Source organism: Microtus pennsylvanicus, chromosome 7 (genome assembly GCF_037038515.1).
Source record: "Microtus pennsylvanicus isolate mMicPen1 chromosome 7, mMicPen1.hap1, whole genome shotgun sequence".
In the NCBI taxonomy this organism is placed as follows: Eukaryota; Metazoa; Chordata; class Mammalia; order Rodentia; family Cricetidae; genus Microtus; species Microtus pennsylvanicus.
In genome coordinates, this window is record NC_134585.1 from 43542586 (window position 1) to 43566651 (window position 24066).

General features: G+C 36.5%; 1 protein-coding gene across 2 annotated transcripts in view; it reads left to right on the plus strand.

Annotated features, from left to right (window-relative positions):
* Nucleotides 1-24066, plus strand: part of Smap1 (small ArfGAP 1) — an 84039-nt gene that overhangs the window by 39853 nt on the left and 20120 nt on the right. The window contains exons 3-6 of one of the 2 annotated variants that reach the window (XM_075980577.1): nucleotides 7725-7810; nucleotides 11334-11409; nucleotides 18443-18523; nucleotides 23844-23924. In XM_075980577.1, coding sequence (XP_075836692.1) covers nucleotides 7725-7810; nucleotides 11334-11409; nucleotides 18443-18523; nucleotides 23844-23924 — 324 coding nt within the window. The remainder of the gene's footprint in view (nucleotides 1-7724; nucleotides 7811-11333; nucleotides 11410-18442; nucleotides 18524-23843; nucleotides 23925-24066) is intronic. The other variant, XM_075980576.1, reaches the window with a different exon arrangement.

A 24066-nucleotide genomic window follows, 5' to 3' on the forward strand; every position in this document is an offset into this window, starting at 1 on the left:
TCTTCAGCATATCAATAACTTAGCAGCGCTCTTTCCCCCCTCTCACAATTCTTTCCATGGTAAGCTTTGCTTATGAAATAAAGCATCATATAATAGGCAGAAAATCTTGAGGCAGAATGATGGAAAATACATTCTGTTTGAAAAAGTAAGGTGTGTTTTAATGTGCTGAAGGAGATAAGATGCATGTTATCACCAGGATTGGTTTGATGTAGATCCTGCGAATGATAGGGAGCTCTTAAAATAGGGAGTTGAAAAGTAACATTTTGCTTTTAAGAAAATTACTCTGATGGACACGTTCCGGCAAAAGCCCAGGAACTTAGTGACTAGATATGGAGCTATGGTAATGGCAATGGTGTGATACATGGGAGAAGCCTTCAAGAAATAAAGAGGAGAAAAAAGTTATTAAGACTCTGGCATGAAAGCATGGGATAAAACCGGACTCGCTGAACATAGCGGTCAATGAGAACTACTGAGAACTCAAGAACAATGGCAATGGGTTTTGATCCTACTGCATGTACTGGCTTTGTAGGAGCCTAGGCAGTTTGGATGCTCACCTTACTAGACCTGGAAGGAGGTGGGTGGTCCTTGGACTTCCCACAAGGCAGGGAACCCTGATTACTCTTTGGGCTGATGAGGGAGGGGGACTTGATTGGGGGAGGGGGAGGGATATGGGAGGCGGTGGTGAGGAGGAGGCAGAAATCTTTAATAAATACATAAATAAAAAAAGACTCTGGCAAAAGGAAGAGTCTAGAGTAACTCCTGAGTATGGTCTCAAGCATGTAAGATGAAAGTAATTGCTTATTTTTGAATTCGAAATGGTATAAATTTCATAGTAGAGATTACTTAGGAGTTTTGTTATAACAATATTTAATTTAGTTGCCCTTTTAAAAAATGCATACCCTCAATGGATATTAATTAACAAATGCAGCAGCAAATACATCAGGGTTTAAGAATATCTTGAAATTGTATAAAGGCCTCCTCTAAACTTATACCATCAGTAAAAGTTTGTATTTTTTATTTTTTAAAACACTAATTAAGGGCTGGCAGGATGGCTCAGCGGTTAAGAGCATTGCCTGCTCTTCCAAAGGTCCTGAGTTCAATTCCCAGCAACCACATGGTGGCTCACAACCATCTGTAATGAGGTCTGGTGCCCTCTTCTGGGCTGCAGACATGCACACAGACAGAATATTGTATACATAATAAATAAATAAATATTTAAAAAAAATAAAACACTAATTAAAAGATAGCAACCTCCCTCCCCCAGTTTCATGAAACTGAAGGAATGAACTCTGTTTTAAACATTTCAAAGAGTTCCCAAGGCAAGAAATGGTGAACCTTCTTTTCCAGTGGCTGGATTCCAAAGGCTCTTGAGCCACCCCTGAAAGGAATCCTGTGCCTTTTGACAGCTGTTGTAGTGGTAGAGATGAGTCTGTTGATGGGAAGACTTTCTCTAGGAACTACCAGCATTCATTTCACTTTGATAATTAATTCTTTAAAAAAAATCACATATTAGTTTAGGTCATTTAAAATCTTACTCTATCGTTAAAGATTTTTGCTGATAGAGATAATAGAGCAAATTGTTTCTCTTTCCTATAAAATACATTAAACTTTTAAGATCCTTAAGCCATAGTATTATATCTAAGAAGATGATCCTACTGAGAAAAGATGTAGTAAATAAATGCCATGAATCTGTTTTGGATTCAGTTTTGAGTGGAAGATCTACTTGGATGACAGTTTTTTGAAATTCATACTGTTATTTGGCTCATAACCTTTTGATTCATCAGAAGACTTTGTTCTTAGTTGAAGGACAAAGTTCTCCACTATAGTTCAGGTTCTAAGTTTCCTCTTAAGCTTTTTTGTAAAGTTTTTTTTTCTTTTTTTTGGATTTTCGAGACGGGGTTTCTCTGTAGCTGTTGGTTCCTGTCCTGGAACTAGCTCTTGTAGACCAGGCTGTCCTCGAACTCACAGAGATCCGCCTGCCTCTGTCTCCCTAGTGCTGGGATTAAGGCGTGTGCCACCATCGCCCGGCTTGTAAAGTTTTTTTTTTAAAGATTTTTTTTATGTGTGTTTCTATATACACTCACATACGTGTGCAGATTCTCAGTGGTCAGAAGAGGCATCAGATCCTTTGTACCTGGAATTACAGGTGGTTGTAAGCATTTGGATGCAAGAATAACAAGTGGTTTTTTCTGCCTAGTTCTCTCTCCACCCCTTTCTAAAAAAAAGCCTTTTTCCACTTGTGGCCTATTTGAGTGTGAAATAGTTAAATAGATTGGGTTTATGGGTATGTAAAATGGCATACAAACCAAAAATTTATTGATAATAAATAAGATTATTTTAAAGGAATTCTTTAGCATATATTTGAGTTTACTGTTTATGATGTTAAAGAGAAAGGGAAATTTACATACTAATGAGTACTTGTTGATTGTTACATAAAATGTTTAATCTTAGCTGAATATTTGATATTATAAGTTAATGAGCTTCTTTAACAGAGTTATTTGATATTTTGATTTGATAAACAGCAATGCTAAGAATGCCGCTTTGTATGAGTAAATAGCACAAAATGGCAGAAGTATGTTTAGGGCCATTGGAAAATCTGTCCTAATCCTAAGCCAGAATTTTATGCTTTATATGGAATTCATACCAGCAACTTAAACAACAATTTTTCAAATTGAACACTGTAACACAATAAAGGAATGGTGGTAGGCACATATTAGAAGTGTTTGTATTCTGTGATAATGTTCACACAAGGGAAGGGCAGTGTGCCGTAGAAACTGATTTATAGCATCTGTAGTCATCTTGAGCCCTGACCTGTGTTGCAGGCAGTATTCATTGGCACTAAATGGTGTGACAGCTCATGCAGTTCAAAATGTAACATTGTGTGTTCAAAACCTCGGCTGCAGTGAAGTCATGAGAATCCCAGAAGCAGTTTGGACTCTATACATTTGACTTTGAATTAATTTTCAGTCGTTACATGTTAACAAACCTTTTATTCTTGCCACATTTTTTATGCCTCTTCCCATTCAGTTCCATGCTGTTATTAGTATTTTAGGGAAAATGCAGAATTAATGTCCCTTCTCTCATTTTTTATTCCATTTGGGGAAATGGAAATAACAGGCATTGCACAAATGCCTAAGATTACAACATTGTGAAAGGAATACTTGTCTCTTAATTCTACCATAAGCCATCTGATTTTCATAGACATAGCCATGTTAATCAGTTTTTTGTGTGTCATTCCTGAAATACTTTATGCATAAATATACAAACATTTAGATGGCATATGTTTTTACAACATTATATAAGAATGTTTTGACCTGGCCATCAGATTCTTCTTTCCTGGATCTATTCCTCAGAAAATTAGGTAGATGTTTTAAATGGTTGTGTATGCTCATGTGTGCTTCTTTAGAGCTAGAGGTAGATGTTGGGTGTCTTCCTTAGTCACTCTCCACCCTCCCCTGTGACCCTTATTTTTGAGAGACATGGTCTCACTGTGTAGATCTGAGTGATCTGGAACTCTGCATGTGCTACCCGTCTGCCTCTGCCTCCTAAGTGCTAGGACTAAATGAATGTGCCACCTGTTCTTATTATTTTGAGACACGCTTTTTCTCTGAACCTGAATGTTCACTGCCTGATTTGACTCATTGGTCAGCGAGTTTCAGGAATCTGTATGTATGTGCTGTACTGTGCCTAGCTCTTTATGTGAGTCCTGGGGGTCCCCGCTCAAGTCCTCGTGCTCTTAAGTAAGTGTTTACGGACTGAAACATTTGTCCAGCCCTAGTTGAAATAGTTCTACTTTTCTTCTGCATTTATCAGAGATATGCAGCATCTTTCTATAAACATTCTTCTAAAAACACTAATGTCTATTTAAGATTTTGATTATTTTAGTACCTCACATTTTGCCTTTGGGAACTTAGAGGGCATTACTATACTCTAATCATTCACAATATCTGCTTTCTGTTATTTTTCAACTCATTTATCTCATTTTTAAAAAGCAAGCAGAGGCTTGTCGAGATGACTCAGCAAGTGCTTGCAGCATATGTGTGAGCTGAGTTCAGATGCCCCAGCATTGCAGGGTGGCGGTAGGCAGATTCTGAGCAGCTCTCACCAACCAGGCAGTATAACCAAAACAACAAGCGCCAGGTTCAGTGAGTCTCAAAGGATGTGAACAACTGAGGAAAGATACCCAGCATTGAGTTCTGTGACCTTCCCACATGCATGTACTAGAGATTGTACCTGTGCTCACATACGTATAACTCTCTCCCCATACACTACTGAATAAAAGCAACCAGTAAACCTTAAAAGACAAGTATAAAAAACTAGTGAAAACTAGACAAGTAACTTTCTGATTAGTTCAAAACTTAGTTTTACTCTTAATGTCTGCTGTGCAAGTTCATCTCAGCATCTCAGTGATGAAATTCCAGGAGCATTCCAAGGATAGACAGGAGCATGCTCAGGAGAAGGGGAGATGGGACAAGGAATCCCAGAACCACACTACACAGAGCTGTTGAGCCTGTTGAGCCTGGAAGAACTGTATTTCCAGTTTATTTTTTACGGTAGGACAAATAGAAACTTATCTCTTAACTCTGCTGTTCAGGGTGTTGGAATGTTAACACAAAGAAAAATGTCAATAGGTTTCATTCTCAGGAAAAAGAATCGTTTACTTGGGATTTCAGTTGGGATTATGATTAGTCTTGCTTGGACACCTGTGTTTCTGTCTGACTTTAGTTATGTGTGTGTGTTATACAAGTGCGTTTGTTTGTAGAGACCACAGATCAATCTTGGATAGTGCTTCTCAAGTTCTGTTTTAAAAGATATTCTCTTAGCCGGGCGATGGTGGCGCACGCCTTTAATCCCAGCACTTGGGAGGCAGAGGCGGGCGGATCTCTGTGAGTTCGAGACCAGCCTGGTCTACAGAGCTAGTTCCAGGACAGGCTCCAAAGCCACAGAGAAACCCTGTCTCGAAAAAACAAACAAAAGATAGTCTCTTACTGGCTTACTGGCCTGGAATTAGCTAGCCTGGTTGGCCAGTGAGCCCCAGGCATTGCATTGTAACAACAGTATGTGAGCGTAGATACTTTTTCTTGTTCAGCATGTTCAGTTACAGTTGTATTTTTTTTGAAATTGATTCTGAAATATTGTCTGGGTTTTTACTTGTGGTGTATTTTCTAAGTTATGGATTACATAGAAAAACTAAAATAAATTATAGATTAAAAAGGGCAAAATCCTTTTTGTAGCAGGTTATGGGATTCTTTTTTTTGAAAGTAACAGCCTTTTTATTGATTTTATTGAGTCTACATTTTTCTCTGCTCTGGTTATGGGATTCTTAAGTGTTGTTTATTATACTATAAATGGGCACAGTGTGAATTTAAGATGGTATTGGGATTTGAACTTAAAGCACAGCAAACTTGTCTAGTGTTTACCACTGAGTTCATATCCCCAAGAACAGACTGAATCTAATGGCTAAAGTAAATAGTGTTAACTTTACAGTATGTTCTATCTAGCTGGCATATCATAACTATGAAATGCATAGTTCCTTTATGAGCCTCAATACACTATATGTTTTTATAAGTATCAACGACATTGGCTTTGTATTCTATATGATCTTGTAGTATTTTGAAAACATTTTCTAGAGTCAGAGTATTTTTTGTTTGCCAGATGCTTGTTTTTTTGTGTTTTTAAAGTCTTAATTTTGAAATGAACTCATTTTAAAGTATCTTTTTAAAAGTGTTAATAAAAATATTGGCTTATAATCCATACATCTCCCTTCTTCACATTTGAATACTGGGTGAAATAGAAAAAGGTATTGACAGATAATGTTATAACCTCACTATTATAAGATAATATTCACAATTCTTAGTATATTTGAATTTTTGATGGCTTGGGTACAAGTATTTTCCTCCTAGAGAGTAAAAACAGGTTTTAAAAGTGTGTTTTTCAGGAATGTGGGGAAAATGTGTTTTTAAGAACGATGTCTAGTACTTATAGTCTGGCTTGATTCCCAGAAACTAGATGGTAAAAGTGAAGAAATCTCATTGATAACCCCAGCTTACATTTCTTCCTGGTTACAAACAATTAAAGTATAATGCTTACTTTTTTCTTAAAAGAATTTTTAATCTTTGTTTGTTAGGGATAGAATGGGTACAAGGTGCTACAATGTATCTGTGGATGTCAGAGGACAGCCTGCAGAGCTTGGTTTTCTCCTTCCACCATGGGGGTTTGAGATGTATCTCAAGTTACTTAGATTTCGTTTCCTTTATGTTGAAAGGACTAAATGATAAAAATATTTAATTTTTTATCTCTTTTAACATTTTTTTACACTGTTTCCACCTGCATCCCTTCTCAAGAGGAATAGCAATCTTGTTTACCTGAGAGCCAGGTGGGATAGTTACCCAGATTTGAGTGTATGCTGGGACCTTAGACACCAGCAAGCCTTCAGTTGTGAGAATTTATGCTTATTTTTACTTAAAGGAAAATACCTCTTTGTCCTCTTTAGAGCTTCAACTCAAGACCAGCGTCAAGATAGTTCTTAAACTTAGATTGTTTTCTCAGGAGTTTAGGGTTATGTCTGGGAAATCAGGACAAAAATATTAAATTGTAAAAACTGAATCTCTAATTAAAATAGTTAAATGCAAGTTGTCTGTAAGTTATATAATATTAAAATATTTTGTCTGTGAATCTTATATTTGTTTGTAGTGTGGTAAAATATCAAGGAAATGCTATTTGGCTAGTTACCACTTGTAACTATAAAATCTAAACTAAAAAGAAACTATAAAAATCTAAACTAAAAAGAAACTATAAAAATCTAAAAAATGATTATACAATTATTTTATATTTTCTGAATTCTTAGATTTTAGGGAAGAGGTTTGTAATGGGTTTGTTATTAGTTTTGTGTATACTGTACCCAAAGAAATGAACTCGTAGGTAGAAAAGCATAATTTAGCTGACAGTTCTGAAGACTCCAGTCCAAGAAGGCACCTTTCTGCTTTTGGCGATATTGAAGCCAGAGGATGGTAATGGTGTGCATGTGGGGTGCATGGTGAAGTCAGCTGTTATACCATGATCTCACTGGGCTCCACTTATAGGCCCCACTACCTTCCAGTGGTGCCACTTTGGGGAGTGGGCCCTTAACAAGTAGACCTTTGGGGAATATTTAAACTACAGCGGTATTCTGTGCACTTCTGACCTTGTATATAAAATTGAGCCATTAAGGCTCAAAGGTGGTTTTGCTTGGTTTAAGGAAAGCTTTCATTGCACAGCAGCTAATCTACTGTGTGGAATTTAGGTTAGCCCTCTCTCTTAACCAGGCTTGCATCTTCTTGGCTGTAATTATGAAAATCCTAGAGTAAATCCTGTAGTAAATTTGATCTTAAGTTGTTAGTCCAGGAAATGGCAGCACTGTTCAAATGTTCCATTTTTGTAAACATTAGAACTACCCACAAAATGCCAGGAATTTCATTTTTAAGTAGTAGGTAGGGTTGCTTTCACAGAAAAAGACATTTGAGAAATCATGGAGTCACATGCATATAGGATTAAAGGATTAAATATAATGACTCTGCTTGGAACTTAAATAATTAACCTTGTAGTTAGGATTTAAAGTATTATCTTAAAGAGGAGAATATATGTTGGAAATTGTAACTGTTTTGCAGGGTTCATTTATGTGTGTGTGCCAGAATTACTTTTGTTCATGTGAATAATGAAAAAACCTGACTTCTTTTTTATTACAGTGCATGCAAGATATGGGAAATACTAAAGCAAGACTACTTTATGAAGCCAATCTTCCAGAGAACTTTCGAAGACCACAGACAGATCAGTATCCTTTAAATTTTGTATATTGTATGTTTAAAAGAGTTAGCACATTTTTACCATTAGTATTTTATGTTCATATTGAGGAAGATGTGAAGTGTATTATGGTAGCATTAATTAAAGATGGAAATTACATGCATGATAGTGCATACTTATAATCTCACAAATTCTGGGAGGTAGAGCTGTAAAGTACTAAGTTATGTGCCAACTTGTAGGTTTGATACATAGTAAGAACCTATTTCATGAAAACTAGGAATGGGTAATGTAGCCTGTGTAGAATGGCTTGCTCAGTATGTAGAAGAAGGTCCTGGGTTTGATCTCCATGTCCTAAAAAGAAAAAAGAAAGATAATTGATTTGTCTTAACTATGCTTTGATTTTTGAGTAGTGAATGTGTGTGTGTGTGTGTGTGTGTGTGTGTGTAGTAGTAGTAGTAGTAGGAGGAGGAGGAGGAGGAGGAGGAGGAAGAGGAGGAAGAGGAGGAGGAGGCTTATTCGTTTCCCAGCCACCCAGATTGCCAAAATAATCACACAGAAACTGTATTAATTAAATCACTGCTTGGCCAATTACTCTAGCACATTGCTAGGTAGCTCTTACTTCTTAATTAACCCATCTCCATTATTTTATATTTTATCATGAGGCTAATAGCCTACTTGCAAAGTTTCAGCATGTCTGTCTCTGGCGGTGGCTCCATGGCTTCTCTTTTAACTCTGCCTCCTTTCTCCCAGCATTCACTTTACTTTTCCCTGCTTTGCACTATTCTACCCTATCACAAGCTCAAGACAGTTTATTAACCAAAGGTATCCACAGCATACAGAGGGGAATCCCACATCACCTACCCTTTTCTGTTTAAATAAAAAGAAGGTTTTAACTTTAACATAGTAAAATTATGCATAACAAAGCAGGTATCAAGTAAGAATTACAGTTACAATATCTACTTTATCTTGTATCATGACTAAAGAAAACTATAACTATTCTTCAACTCCATCAAAGACTCCAGAAGGATATAATATTACCTAAGTAAGTAGGAAGTGCAATTTAAGCCACTTCCAAAACTCTAGAATTGACAGAGACATCTTGCTGCCTGGACAGTCACCCAAAGTTCTTCTCTACTGTTTGGGCATCCCTCTTCAGCCTACAGGCCCATAGTTTCCAGCAGACTTTTCCACAAAGCAAGAAATTTCAAAGATAGTTTCACCTATATGGCAGTTTGTCAGTAACTTTCTTCTGTGTCCTGCTGAATGTCTTGCAGACTCTTTCATGAGGCAGGAACCGCAAAGGATGGTCTCACCTTTAGGCAAGTTTAGCAGTCATTTCTTTGTGGGTCTTGCATGTCCAGTTCATACATTATAACATCAAGCAGTCCAGGCAAGAGCAATTTCATACCCAAATGGCTAACCAATACCATAAGGAGCCTCTTCGGTACCCATCTTCCTCTTGAAGTAGCTTGGTGCTGCCAGGAGCAGATGTGTCTCAATGTCATGAAAAGTCCTAAGTTCTTAGACATCTTAAATGCCATATTCTATAGTCTTTGAAAGGTTTGAAGATAATCTATCTACCTGAAATATATCTCTATATATTTAGAAAACCTAATATGACTACAAGCTTGACTATTATAGATTATTATCTATTAACCTATATTTCTTAATTATACATAACATTTTAAAATAAGCTACATAAACACAATACCTTGATCAAGGACGGATATATATATATATATATATATACACACACACACACACAACAAATTTGACTTTAAATTTGTATCAATAAACTTAGATCTATACCAGTGCAAATCTTTATAGCATATCCTCCTTTAAGTGTAAACAAACATTTATAAACAATCACTTAGGGAATTTGGGTGTAGTTCTTTTCAAACTGCTTTCTGCTTTTTGTTGGGTGAAGTAATTTTTGGGCATGTTTATGGCATCCTTTTGGGGGGTGGGGTTGGTCCATCAAACCACATTAGTCTGGAAGGATTCCACAGGTTCATGTGAAGGTCAGAGGACAACCTGCTGTGATTGTGCTTTCCTCCTACAACATGGCTTCCTGGCTTTGAACTCACATTCTCGGGGTTGTTGACAAGCACTCTTACCCGCTGAGTCATGTTGCTAGCCCTTTAAATCCATTTTGGCTTTTTCGTCCGGAATATTAGAATAGAATTCATGAATGACTATAAAACTTTGAACCAAGGATCTGTTCTACAAATGAACTTTAGTTAGAATCCAGCCATACCCACCAGTAACAATATTCTGTGACTACATGGACTCTTGTAGATATAAGAGTTGAGTAGTTAGTTAAAACAGATCTACTCTTGTAAATATCATAAAATATTTACCAGCTCAGCCGGGCGATGGTGGCGCACGCCTTTAATCCCAGCACTTGGGAGGCAGAGGCAGGCGGATCTCTGTGAGTTCGAGACCAGCCTGGTCTACAGAGCTAGTTCCAGGACAGGCTCCAAAGCCACAGAGAAACCCTGTCTCGAAAAACCAAAAAAAAAAAAAAAAAAAAAAAATTACCAACTCCTTAAAATGTGCAGATCCCTAGAGTTTAGTCGTTATTTACGTTAGGTAAAATTAACAATGAAGAATTGGTTACATTTAGTATTATGCACAAATACATACATACGTGCATGTACACACACATGCACAAGGACATGTGTGTGTGTGCTTCCTGAGTGTTTTTGCTAAGGGGTTCTTAGGAACTGAGAGCAGTCAAAACTAGCATAGCCATTCTTTAAGTCATTTCCTTGGAATTGAAAAATAGTTTTTTTTTCCTCAGTAGTTCTCTGTTAATAATTACGAAAGTTTTAATGATTTCACTAGTCTTAATCTCTTATTTTATTAAACAGTAGTAGACAGATCAACTTTGACCTTGTGTAATTTTTATATTACTTACTACATAGATAATTTCTGAGAAGCTTTCTTGTTAAAAGTGGAAACCTTAGTTTCAGTTCCTGAATTTCTTCATTCTTCACCTTTGCAAGAAAAAAAAATGACCACTAAATAGGAAATTCTGAGTGTCACCAATTCATGAGATAGCTGGTAAGGTAGGGAAAAAATCATGTTAGAATCAGGTACTTAATCTTACTGAGTTGCTAATTGTTCCTTTATGGTGTGAAAATAGCTATAAGTACATTAACTTGGTTTTGAAAGACATTCAAAGAATCGGTGTACAGCACACAGCATGCACTGTTTGGTACATTCTGAGTACTGCTTGGATGCTAGTTTATTGTAAAATGAACCTGAGCTAAACTGAGAGTTGGGTGATAGAAGTGGTGGTGGACTGGAATGAAGAATTATACTGTTGTTTTTTCTTTTCAAGTTGGGATGATTTGTTTGTTTATTGTTTTAGAATGAGTTTTCCTGAAATAAATGCACTTTCTGTGGGGGGAGAGGGAGAAGAAAAGTATGACCATGCACAGAATAGGGTGAGAAAGTGGAGATTAGAAGAATAGTGTGGGCTGTTTGGAGAGGAATGAATAAGGGAAATGACTGAACTCACTTTTTTTCCTTAAGTTATCTGTTTTCAGAGCAGTAGAATTTTTCATCAGAGATAAATATGAAAAGAAGAAATACTATGATAAAAATGCTATAGCTATTACAAATGTAAGTAAAACCATTTTTTACCAATTGATGTTCGTTAAGTAGATTTCAGATGTTTAACATATAGCTCATTTTGTTTATCATAAAACATATTAGTTGCATATGCTTAACTGTTTAAATATTAGTTTTTTTGGTTATATAACGTTGTAACTTAAAGTAAAGAGGGTCCAGTTTACTTGACCTTTCATTAAAACAATTATGTATTTAAAAAGACTAAGCCACCAGTTGGAAAATAAAAGAGGGGAATATAAAATTACTTTGTAAATTCTCGAAATGAATACTAAAGAAAATTTGTAGTCTTTTTTCCTGCTAGAATATTGTTTGGTCTGTTGAAACATGAAGAGTATCCCAAGAGCATATTGATGCTGGATACTTTCCTTGATTATTAGCAAGTATATGATAAAAGTTGTTACCTTGCTGTAGCAATCAAATTAATCAACTGCTTTTATCTAGTTTTTTATTTCAGATTAAAATTTTCCTTCCTAGTTAATTATATAAGATTAATTTCCTTTATCATTGAAATCAAATTTTGGCCTTTGATTCCTTATTTAAGAAGAAAGTGTTACAGTAATTAATTTTGTGAAGTCATTTATCATGCAGTTCTGAGAGTTTTCATCTCATTTGGCATTAAATTAGCCTTTTCTTTTAGTTCCTGTTCAGGTACTTTTCTGTTGCTGTGGTGAAGCACCCTGACCAAGGCAGCCTATAGAGAGAAGGGTTTATTTGGGGTTTAGTTTGCTCTTCAGTTCCAGTGGCATTAAGAGTCCATCACCACACTAGGGAAGGGTGGCAGCAGGCAGGCAGGACAACTTGAGCTGGAGGCTGAGAGCTGAGTGCTACATCTCATAGTCCAAACTGAAGCAAAGAGAGCAAACTGGAAATGACACAGATCTTTAAGACCTCATGGCTACACCTCCTAAGCCTCTCCAAGGAGCCACTAACGGGGAACCAAGTATTAAAATATCTGGAGATTTTGGTACCAAAATAGTCCTTGTAGTCCTTTGAGCTGCTTCTTCACCTTTGGTGGGTGGAACAGACAAAAGCTGTTGAAGGATAAATAAAAATTAATAGTGTTGAGAATGTTGATAATGTGCTTCAATTTAAGACTCCATTCATCCTTACGTGAACTAATTCAATATTTAACAAATTTTCATATGAAATATTATTTAGAATATTTTATAAAACATACTACTTTATATTAAACCCTGAATGTGACTTTCTAAACCTTTTTACTTGAATTTGTTTTTTTTTCTCAGCAAATTGGAAGTTAGGATTATGTATTAATTCATAAGAGCTTTATCTTTAGATGAAAACTGGTTTTCTCTTTTTCATGTATGGGTATTGTTTGTTAAGATAATCTTTTCAGTCATAGGAAATATAGTAAAATTACAGTGTTAGGGATACAAGGGTCATACCTAAATATAATAAAAGCTATTTACAGCAAGCCAACAGCTAGCATTAAATTAAACGGAGAAAAACTCAAAGCCATCCCACTAAAATCAGGAACACGACAAGGATGTCTACTCTCTCCATTCCTCTTCAATATAGTGCTTGAAGTTCTAGCAATAGCAATAAGACAACATAAGGGGATCAAGGGGATTCGTATCGGAAAAGAAGAAGTTAAACTCTCGTTATTTGCAGATGATATGATAGTATACATAAGAGACCCCAAAAACTCTACCAAAGAACTCCTACTGCTGATAAACACCTTTAGTAATGTGGCAGGATACAAGATCAACTCTAAAAAATCAGTGGCCTTCCTATACACTAAGGATAAGGAAACAGAGAGGGAAATTAGAGAAGCATCACCTTTCACGATAGCCACAAATAGCATAAAATATCTTGGGGTAACTCTGACCAAGGATGTGAAAGATTTATTTGACAAGAACTTTAAGTCTTTGAAGAAAGAAATTGAAGAGGACACCAGAAAATGGAAGGATCTCCCTTTCTCCTGGATTGGGAGGATCAACACAGTAAAAATGGCAATTCTACCAAAAGCAATCTATAGATTCAATGCAATCCCCATCAAAATTCTTCACAGATCTGGAGAAGACAATAATCAACTTTATATGGAAAAACAAAAAACCCAGGATAGCCAAAACAATCTTATACAACAAAGGATCGTCTGGAGGCATTACCATCCCTGACTTCAAACTCTACTACAGAGCTACAGTATTGAAAACAGCTTGGTATTGGCATAAAAACAGAGAAGTCGACCAATGGAATCGAATAGAAGACCCTGACATTAACCCACAAACCTATGAACACCTGATTTTCGATAAAGGAGCTAAAAGTATACAATGGAAAAAAAGAGAGCATCTTCAACAAATTGTTCTGGCAAAACTGGATGTCAACCTGTAGAAGAATGAAAATAGATCCATATCTATCACCATGCACAAAACTCAAGTCCAAATGGATTAAAGACCTCAATGTCAGTCCGAACACACTGAACCTGATAGAAGAGAAAGTGGGAAGTACTCTACAACACATGGGCACAGGAGACCACTTCCTATGTATAACCCCAGCAGCACAGACATTAAGGACCTCATTGAATAAATGGGACCTCCTGAGACTGAGAAGCTTCTGTAAAGCAAAGGACACTGTCACTAAGACACAAAGGCAACCCACTGACTGGGAGAAGATCTTCACCAACCCTGCAACTGACAAAGGTCTTATCTCCAAAATATATAAAGATCTCAAGAAACTAGACCATAAAAGGCTAATCAACCCAATTATAAAATGGGGCACTGAGCTGAACAGAGAATTCTCAACAGAAGAAATTCAAATGGTCAAAAGACACTTAAGGTCATGCTCAACTTCCTTAGCGATCAGGGAAATGCAAATCAAGACAACTTTAAGATACCATCTTACACCTGTCAGAATGGCTAAAATAAAAAACACCAATGATAGCCTTTACTGGAGAGGTTGTGGAGAAAGGGGTACACTCATCCATTGCTGGTGGGAATGCAAACTTGTGCAACCACTTTGGAAAGCAGTGTGGCGGTTTCTCAGGAAATTCGGGATCAAACTTACCCCTGGACCCAGCAATACCACTCTTGGGAATATACCCAAGAGAGGCTTTATCATACAACAAAAGTATATGCTCTACTATGTTCATAGCAGCATTGTTTGTAATAGCCAGAACCTGGAAACAACCTAGATGCCCTTCAATGAAAGAATGGATGAAGAAAGTATGGAATATATACATATTAGAGTACTACTCAGCAGTAAAAAACAAGGGCTTCTTGAAATTTGCATGCAAATGGATGGAAATAGAAAACACTATCCTGAGTGAGCCAGACCCAAAAAGAGGAGCATGGGATGTACTCACTCATATTTGGTTTCTAGCCATAAACAAAGGATATTGAGCCTATAATTAGTGATCCTAGAGAAGCTAAATAAGGAGAACCCAAAGAAAAACATATAGGCATCCTCCTGAATATTAACCTTCATCAGGAGATGAAAGGAGACAGAGACAGAGACCCACATTGGAGCACCGGACATAAATCTCAAGGTCCAAATCAGGAGCAGAAGGAGAGAGAGCACGAGCAAGGAACTCAGGACCGCAAGGGGTGCACCCACACACTGAGACAATGGGGATGTTCTGTTGGGAACTCACCAAGGCCAGCTGGCCTGGGTCTGAAAAAGCCTGGGATAGAACCGGACTCGCTGAACATAGCAGTCAATGAGGACTACTGAGAACTCAAGAACAATGGCAATGGGTCTTTGATCCTACTGCATGTACTGGCTTTGTAGGAGCCTGGGCAGTTTGGATGCTCACCTTACTAGACCTGGATGGAGGTGGGGGTTCCTTGGACTTCCCACATGGCAAGGAACCCTGATTGCTCTTCGGGCTGGGGAGGGAGGGGGACTTAATTGGGGGAGGAGGAGGGAAATGGGAGGCGGTGGTGAGGAAGAGACAGAAATCTTTAATAAATAAGTAAATTTAAAAAAATTACAGTGTTAGGATTAAATGTCATGTTTGTAACTCATTTTCAAATAGTTCAGTGAAATCTGGCAGTTGGCATGCATATGTGTATGAGTGCATAGAGAACACACATGGTGTGTTGTTAACATGTGAAGAATTTAGTGTTTATATAGGCACTGATACTATGTTTTCCTTATTCTTTTTTTTTTTAGGCTTGGAAGGAAAAAAAATTAAAGTAAAAGTTTATATACTCCTGAGTTTGTATTACTAATGAAATGAAAATCCAGAAACATTTATGAAAGTTATTTACATGTAACCCATGTTCAGAGTCAGCTAGAATACTAAGTACAGGTTATACCAGATTTTAAAAATGAGATAGAATATGAGTGTCTTATATCTAAGTTATTTCCTGAAAGAAGTGGGACTATTTGGACACTAGTTACATTAGTTGTACTCTGACCAAGAGCTATCTTGATGACTTTTGAGTTTTATGTGGCTATAACTCCTATATTAAATAGCTCTAATTTGTTTTAATGTCTTATTTTTATAATTTATCTGTTTCCTGATTCAGATGTTATTGTAAGTGTTGTCAGAATGTGCTACTGCTTTTGATTTTTTTTTTCTATTTTAAAAATGATCCTTTTTCTCTATGTTAGGCAATTTCAAAACAATATACTAATTTACTTCTTTGCTTTCTATACCTATTTCAAAATGTGATAAAATTCAAAGCAGTAAACTGCAATGAAACAATAGCAGGGAGCTTATTGTTTTCTGTTGTTCCACAGCCTTAGTGTAGCCATGAACCAAGGCTGCTGGAATCCACGTGAGAGTGAGAGAAGCTAGAGCGGAATCTTCATTGCCAGGGATGATTTATTTTCAGCTATAAGAAATGCCTTCAGTAGGCTGCCCTGGTGGTGCTGACTGATCTGTAATCTTAGTCTAAAGCAGTGGCTCTCAACCTTCTTAAATCTGTGACCTTTAATACAGTTCCTCATGTTGTGGTGACCCCCAACTATAAAATTATTTCATTGCTACTTCATAACTGTAATTTTGCTACTGTTTTGAATCTTATTGTAAATAACTGATATGCAAGATATCATGAAAGGGGGTTGCAACCCACAGGTGGAGAACCACAGTCTAGAGGTGGTTTAGAGGTGGAGGCAGAAGGATCCCAAGGTCTAGGCCTGCCTGGGCTAGAGAGTAAGTTCAAGGCCAGTGTGGGCTATATAACCCAGTCAGTAGGAATCAGTGAATACTTGGAGTCCTAGAAAAAGCCATGCCAAGTCAAGAGGAAAGAACTAATAAAAGTGTGGGCACTTTACCTAGTCAGAATAAGAAGAGCAAAGGTTCCTAAAAGTCAGTAGAGACAGACTAGAAAACAGACTAGGAGGAGTTGTAGGTGACAGAATGCAGAGTGTAGCCAGAGCAGGGAAGGAAAAGGGGATACAGTAGGTGTGAGGTAGTTAAGGAGTGTGTAAATAATCTAAGATCAGATTTGCATGTGTGAGTAACTTAAGTATAGAGCCAGGATTTGGGGAAGTCAGGAGCACTATTCCAGGAGACAGTTGTACCCTCTTGCTAGTGAGGTATGAGAAAGACATGGTTTTGAGAGACAGAGAACTTTCAAGAGTACCTAGTTTGTTTCTTTTTTCCTTTCTTTCTTACACCTTCTAAAGAGGATAACAATCACTTTAATAATAAAGTGGGGTTTTTTGTTTCTTGATGTTTTGTAATTTACCTTCTCACCTTTTATATTTTTGTGTTTTTTTTTGCAAGTTTGTACAAATAAGTTTTATGATACAGGTTACCTTATTAAGTAATCTTATCTTTTTAATCCCATTTTACATGAAAATTTCAATAAATATCTCTAGGAACAAGATGGGCTCGAAGGTATAGTTTGAACAGATTTTCTCTTTTTTTGGACAAGGTCTATTTATTTAGCTCTGTCTGGACTGGAATGTCTTGTGTCCTGAGTGCTGGGTAATGCCATTATTCCTGGCTAGTTTGACTTTTTCTTAATGGAAATTCTACATTTCTATGTGCTGTGCATTTTCTTTTATGTGAGGCTTGCTTTAATATTAATTAAATATCTAGTTTACGCAAATCACACCAGAAAAACACTGTGCAAGGGAGAAACAAGCGTCCAAAGTGGTTCAAGAACTACAGTCTTAATTAACTAGCAGATTGAAGGAGAAGTTGGCATCGTGAAGTACTATTTTGACATTACATGATAGCCCATCTATAATAGCAACTCGAAATCCCCATAGGCACTCCCAGTATGACAGGGAAATACAGAGATGCCAGCTTTATGGCTCCAGAGATCTGGCATGCATTTTATAAACAGTCAGTTTTATTTCTGTGGTGAAGAGAGCAGTAAGAAATGGCTTCTGTTGAAGTGTTCACCAGTGCATGTAGAGATTGGGTAGGAAGATGAGTGCAAAGCTTTCAGGTGAATTCCATTTTTGTGTGTAAATGGCTGCTTATGTGTGACTGCCTTAGTCCCTTAAGGTAACCCAGCAAGTACGGCTTTGGGACTTCTGTGTGCATGCCCATCTTCGTGAAGGACATGAATAAATTATTTTGTAATAAGTCTGTTGCTACTCAGCTGTTACGTTAACCCAGTCTTCTCATAGTCTTTGCTTTTGCTTTCAAGTTAAAAATGTAATTATCTTTTACTATTTCCCCTGCTTTACTTTCCATTCTTAAAGTAATTATCAGCAAAAATAAAAAGAAAATTTTACTCTCCTACTTTGGATAAAACCTTTTCTTGCTTCAGTATGTTATGGTTTCAGTAGTAACTTTGACTGAGAATGAATTACCAGAGAAAATTATACTTATTAGTTTTGTTATGATCTTATCTAAACAGTTTAAATTTTTAGCCTAGTAAAATCTATTTTAAGTGTATATTCTTTGCTATGACCTTTTAAATATTTCACATAGACATTGTTTTTAAAACATACTTATTCTTGATGGCAATATTTTACTTTGTTAAAATTCTTTAAACTGCTTTTATCATAAACATGAGTGTTGGTTTCTTTCTGGTGTTTGTCAGTTTGATCACCACCTTCTCTTCTTTTTTCCCTCCTAACTTTGCGTCTGCATATCTAGATTTCCTCCTCTGATGCCCCTCTTCAGCCTTTGGTATCCTCTCCTTCTCTGCAAGCTGCTGTTGATAAAAACAAACTAGAGGTATAGTAAGTTTTCCACATGTGCATTTGTGGTGTTGCTGATAGGTGGGCTTCTTCTCACAAGACTGTGGTTTAGGAACACCAGTAGAAATCATGTTTTGAGTAATACCCAGAATAAAAAATGTCAAATATTTAATTTGCTGAATCTTGTTCTATGCCATTGGCATGAGTAAAGAGTTTTGTTTTATATTTAATTTCAGAGTGACTGATTTTGAGGCTATTACCATATTTAACCATTAAGCAATTTTTTGTTGTCATATTCATAACTGCCTTATAGGAACTTTAAAGGTTGATGAACTTTAAAGATACTTTGTTGTTGAATTCTCTGATTTCTACATCTTTGGTTAAAAAAAAAATCTTTTCTGACTATGGTGCTGTTTCTCTAAGTACTTGAAAGTTGATGTCAAATTTCTTTTTCTTTTCCTTTGAAGCAGTATCAACTGTCATATAGAAAACTATGTATTTTATGGGACTGTGACTTTAGAACTGTCAATGATGAATTTTAGAGCATATTCTGAGTGTGGTAATAAGATAGGTATTCTTATGTCTTGTATTATGTATTCAAGTCTCGTGTGCACATATTTGAGAATTTTAATTTCCTTTGATATTCATTTTTTTGTGTCTACATCTTGATAAGTGGCATGTAGACTTGTGGGACACAAAGACAAGTAAGATATGCCTGTGCCCTTGTGGACTTTGTAGTCTAATGGGGAAATACAGCAGTTTATGATGCGGTGTATTTATGCTGTGACTGAGATAGCTTTGCTACTACTCTTAGAAAATATACTTTTGATGGATTTTATACTCTTGAGAAGGCATTAACTATAAGGATCAGGAGCTATTCCAGGTAGAGAAAGCAGCTTGTGAAAAGATATAGGTGGAGTACTGTGTTTAAGGACTAGCAGGTTGAATGGTGTAGCGGAAACAAGAAAGAAGGGGGAGAAGTAGGAGGGAGTCCTTAAGAACCCACGGAAGGAGATTGTTCTTCGCTCTGAAGGCTGTGGGACTTTAATATGAGTTTTAAGGGGAAGGGGCGAATGATAAGGTTTTCATATTTTCAGAAACTCTGTTCTACTGGCTCCTGGGAAAGTGAATTTTGTGGTAACAAATGAAGAAAAAGGCATAAGAACCAGACTTAATCCAGAAATAAAATGACAGAGACACCTGCTAAAGTGGGACAGAGAAAAGAAGAGTGTAGTTTAGAGCGATCATAAGGTAGACTATGTGGTGTTTAATGGGGTGCTTTGAAAGCCTTGGCTTCCATTTCTGACTTCATCTCCATGTGAGGATCTGATTTGAAGAGAAAAATGGAAAATGAAATGGATTCAAAGTTAGGCACGTTCAGTATGAGGTTACAGGTGATAGCAGGTATTTGGACATAGAGATTTATACAAGTCAGAGTGAGATCCAGAGGTTTGATAGGTGGAGTGTCAGCTCTGAATAGCATGCCAAACCACCAGAGGAAACCATTTCCATGAGACTAGGTGAGCATTATTAGCACAGGGGAGTTCATGAGACTGATTGGATTTTAGAGCACATAGTGCAGGGTTAAAAGTGAGTAGGCTCTGATGATTTGGTGTTCAGTTGAAGTCCTGGAGAGCCTCTGTTCTTTTTTCTGTTTTCTCTTTTCTCCACTTTCCTGTTCCCTTTTAACATGTGGTTTGATGTATAGTTCAGGGCAACCTTGAACTCCTGATCCTCCTCTGGAGTTTTGGGATTGCAGCTGTGTGACACGCTTGTCTTTTTTTAAAAACAAAACAAAACAAAAAAACAACAAAACAACCCACCAGCTTTTGATTCTGTGGGTAAGAATCAATGTCTGGGTCAAACTCTATGATCTTAATTTAGAGCCCATACTGTTAATGTTTCTTCCAACCCTGGATCATTATATCATAACTGGAATCAGTATTGCATTGGCTGACATTCTAGTATAAAAGGGAATCAAGTCATACTGGTTTCTCCCTATTAAATGTAACTAAGAACATTTATTTTGGGTGATTTCAAATTTGCCCACCAATCATAGTGATTAAGATATGAGCCCTTTTCATTAGTGATGTTTTCCTTGAAAAATGACTTGGTTTCTATAGGCTGCTGTATCAAAAATACCATGTGTCGTGTGGCTTATGAACAACAGTAATCTATTTCTCACAGTTCTGGAGGCTGTAAAGTTCAAGACCAAGGCTTGTGTCTTGTGTGGGCCCACTTGCTTATTCATAGAATGGCACCTTGCTGTGAATATCACTTGGTGGAAATGGGTAAGACTCATTCTGGGTCCTGTTTTATCAGAATACTAATCCCAGTCATAGGGGTTCTGCTCTTGTGACTTCATCACCTCGCAAAGGCCCTCAGCTCTTAATACTGTCTCGCAGTGTTGGGGTTTTAGTCTCAATACATGTATTTTGAAGTGGCCACAAACATTTCACCTGTAGAATAAGTAACATCTCTAAGAGGTTAAGGAGCAACTTACTTAGCTTATTAACATGGGTCAGCTTTTATCACTAAACCTTACTAATTATGTCTGGAAGACATTATTAGAACTTTTTGCTCATTTTATTTTTCTTACAAAGTTGGGATGATTGCTTACTTCATAAAGCTGTTGTGAGGATGAAATGAGTTTGGAACAGTGCCTGTGCTATTAGCTGTAATCTAAGAAATAACAGCAGATTATTTCTTATAAAGCTCCACTGTACTTGAGTGAGCAGTGAGACTTGAGTGCTTTGGGTCTGTCCTCCACCAGCACAAAGGGATACTGACTAGTGGTTGTATTTTGAGTATTGCTTTCCTAAGTTTTTGTTTTCTTCATTTACAAGAAGATAGTAATGACAATAGTTGCTTTAAACAGTTTTTGCAAAGATTAAATTAGACATTAAGGAAATGTGCATAGATGTATTTTAGAAGTGAAGGTTTGGTTTGGGTTATAGTTGAGTCAGATATAGATGATGCTTCTAATTGACCCCCAGGAGCTTAAAGTTTACTTTTAGTCTGGAGTTCCAAGTAGTTGGGCAGATAGAAAAGTATTCTGAGAAATAACCTAATTCCTAGATGGTCTTCTGTTTGTTCTAGTCTATTTTTATATATGATCATTTGTTAATTAAAATCAATTGCTCTTTATGTTTTAGTACTTTAGGTATTCAGAAAATACAATATTATGTTACATTTACTTTGTTCTTGAAAAGCATGATTGAAACAGATGGTTTGAGAGAATTGTCCTAAGGGACCTTAAATATAATTTTTTTAATCTGGGTTGTTTTAATTTGCTTTTCTGTTGCTATGATAAATACCATGTCCAAAAGCAACTTAGGGGAGGAAAGGGTTCATTTTAGTTCACACTTCTAGGTCACAGTGCATCACTGAGGGAAGGTGGAGCAAGAACCTAAGTAGGGACTCAAGCAGCCCATGAAGGAATGTTGCTTTCTAGGTTGCTCACTGCCATTGCTTTCTCATGGAACCCAGGCCCACCTATGGAATGGTACCTCACAGTGGGCTGAGCCTCCACATCAGCCAAGATAGTCTCTCATAGACGCAGCCACAGACCAGCTGATCAAGACAGTTCTCCAACTAACTAGAGGTTGTTTCTAGTTGACACTAAGTATTAACACACAGGTTCTGAAAGTTTAGTGATGCATTCTCATTTTGCTACACATACACTGTTGGTGTTTGTATACACATGTTCTCACCAACTTACTGTTACACACAGTAAGTTGCTTGCCAGTAAAAGGAAATGGTAACAGGAGACATGCTTTAGAATTTTGCATTGTTCTTAATCTTATAGTTGAAGACATTGCTGTTTATGCCATAAAGATATTTGCTATACTTTTTTTTTTCAATTTGGGATCAATACTGAGAGTTTTATTTTCTCTTTTATATTTTGCTGCAAGTGCTGAAATTGAAGTTAAATTTCTCATATTGGTGTCCTGCTTTATAGTTTACAGTATTCTGAGGTTTTAAATACCTTTTTAAAATAAATGTACATTAAAATTATGTTGATTTTCAATACTTAATAAGCAATCTTATATAACTATCACCCATCACTATGTAAATTGAATGTTATTGTCATTTCCAAAGCTCCCATCTTATAATCTTTAATCACTTCATTCTTTCTGTTTGGAGGTAATTAGCATACTGACTTTTTCACTTAGCATCAGTATCAATTTTGTGTTTTTATTTGTGCATAATGTGCTTTAAATTATTATTTTGCAGTTTTATACTCTTATGCCTATAAACTTTTTGTCTTTTTTCATTTTTATATGAGTGGCTAAGTCCTTTGAAGTTCTGTTAGTTCACATTATAGCCTAGGATACCACTGTTCGCTTTACTCATTTATACACGGCAGGCACAGCTTTGCTCTCTCTCTTTCTCTCTCTCTCTCTCTCTCTCTCTCTCTCTCTCTCTCTCTCTCTCTCTCTCGACCTTTAAGATTTGTTGTTACTGTTCTTAATTCTCCATGGAGTACAAATGGTGAACACTGTAATACCATTATTATAATTTTCCCCAACTACTTACACCAATATTTGAATCTGGCTCCATGTACCGTCCTTAGTACTTTTAATAAGAAAATCTTTATACTAGTTTTTAAAAGCATAAAATTATAACTTAAAAATTTGTGTTACTTTTGAAATTAAGATGATTTTGTATTTTAACTCCTGTGTTTTTCTGATATAGTATTACTTTATCTATATCACAAAGAAAGTCTGTCCTGCTGGGTATGTGGTGCACACCTATAATCCCAGCACTTGGGAGGCATAAGCAAGTGGATCTCTTACCCCTACCCCCACACCGCTGATACAGGGAACTCACTATTTGACCAGGCTGGCCTCAAAGTCACAGAGATCTGCCTGCCTCTGTGTCCCAAATGCTAGGATCAAAGACAGATGGATCTCTTGAGTAACAAGCCAGTCTGGTCTAAAGGTTGAATTCTAGAACATTTAGGGCTACAGAGTAAGACACTGTCTCGAAAAAGAAAAAGAAAAAAAAATCCATCCTATCAATTGGTTTACTTCTTATGTATGTAAGAAGTTAAGTATTAGCCTGATGTAAACATCTACTAGAATTTGCTGAATTGAGTTCTTATCCTTTAAAACAAATCCTGAAGTTTAAATTGTCTCACTTGTGAAATTTTGAGTAATCCTCTGTATTGTGTTTAGTATCTAACCTCAATGAAAAAATGAAATTGCTTTTGACATTCAGATTTCAGTAGCATGTGGATAATGTAAGCACTTGATATTTCTGTCTTTTCTCAAATGATGATTTCAATGAATAAAATGAACTAAAAGTTTCTGTTTTAAAAAGTAAACTTATGAAAACTTTGGGCTATGTTTTAGAAAGAAAAGGAAAAAAAAAAGGAAGAGAAAAAGAGAGAAAAGGAGCCAGAAAAGCCTGCCAAACCACTAACAACTGAAAAGGTAAAATTTCTTTTTTAAAAAAAATCTAAGATTATCATCTTATTATATGCCTGTATTAAAGACTTTCTGATATTTATGACATGCCAATTATTAGCTTTTCAGAAACTAATCATGCAGTTAATCCTTCATACTGAGCCTAGCC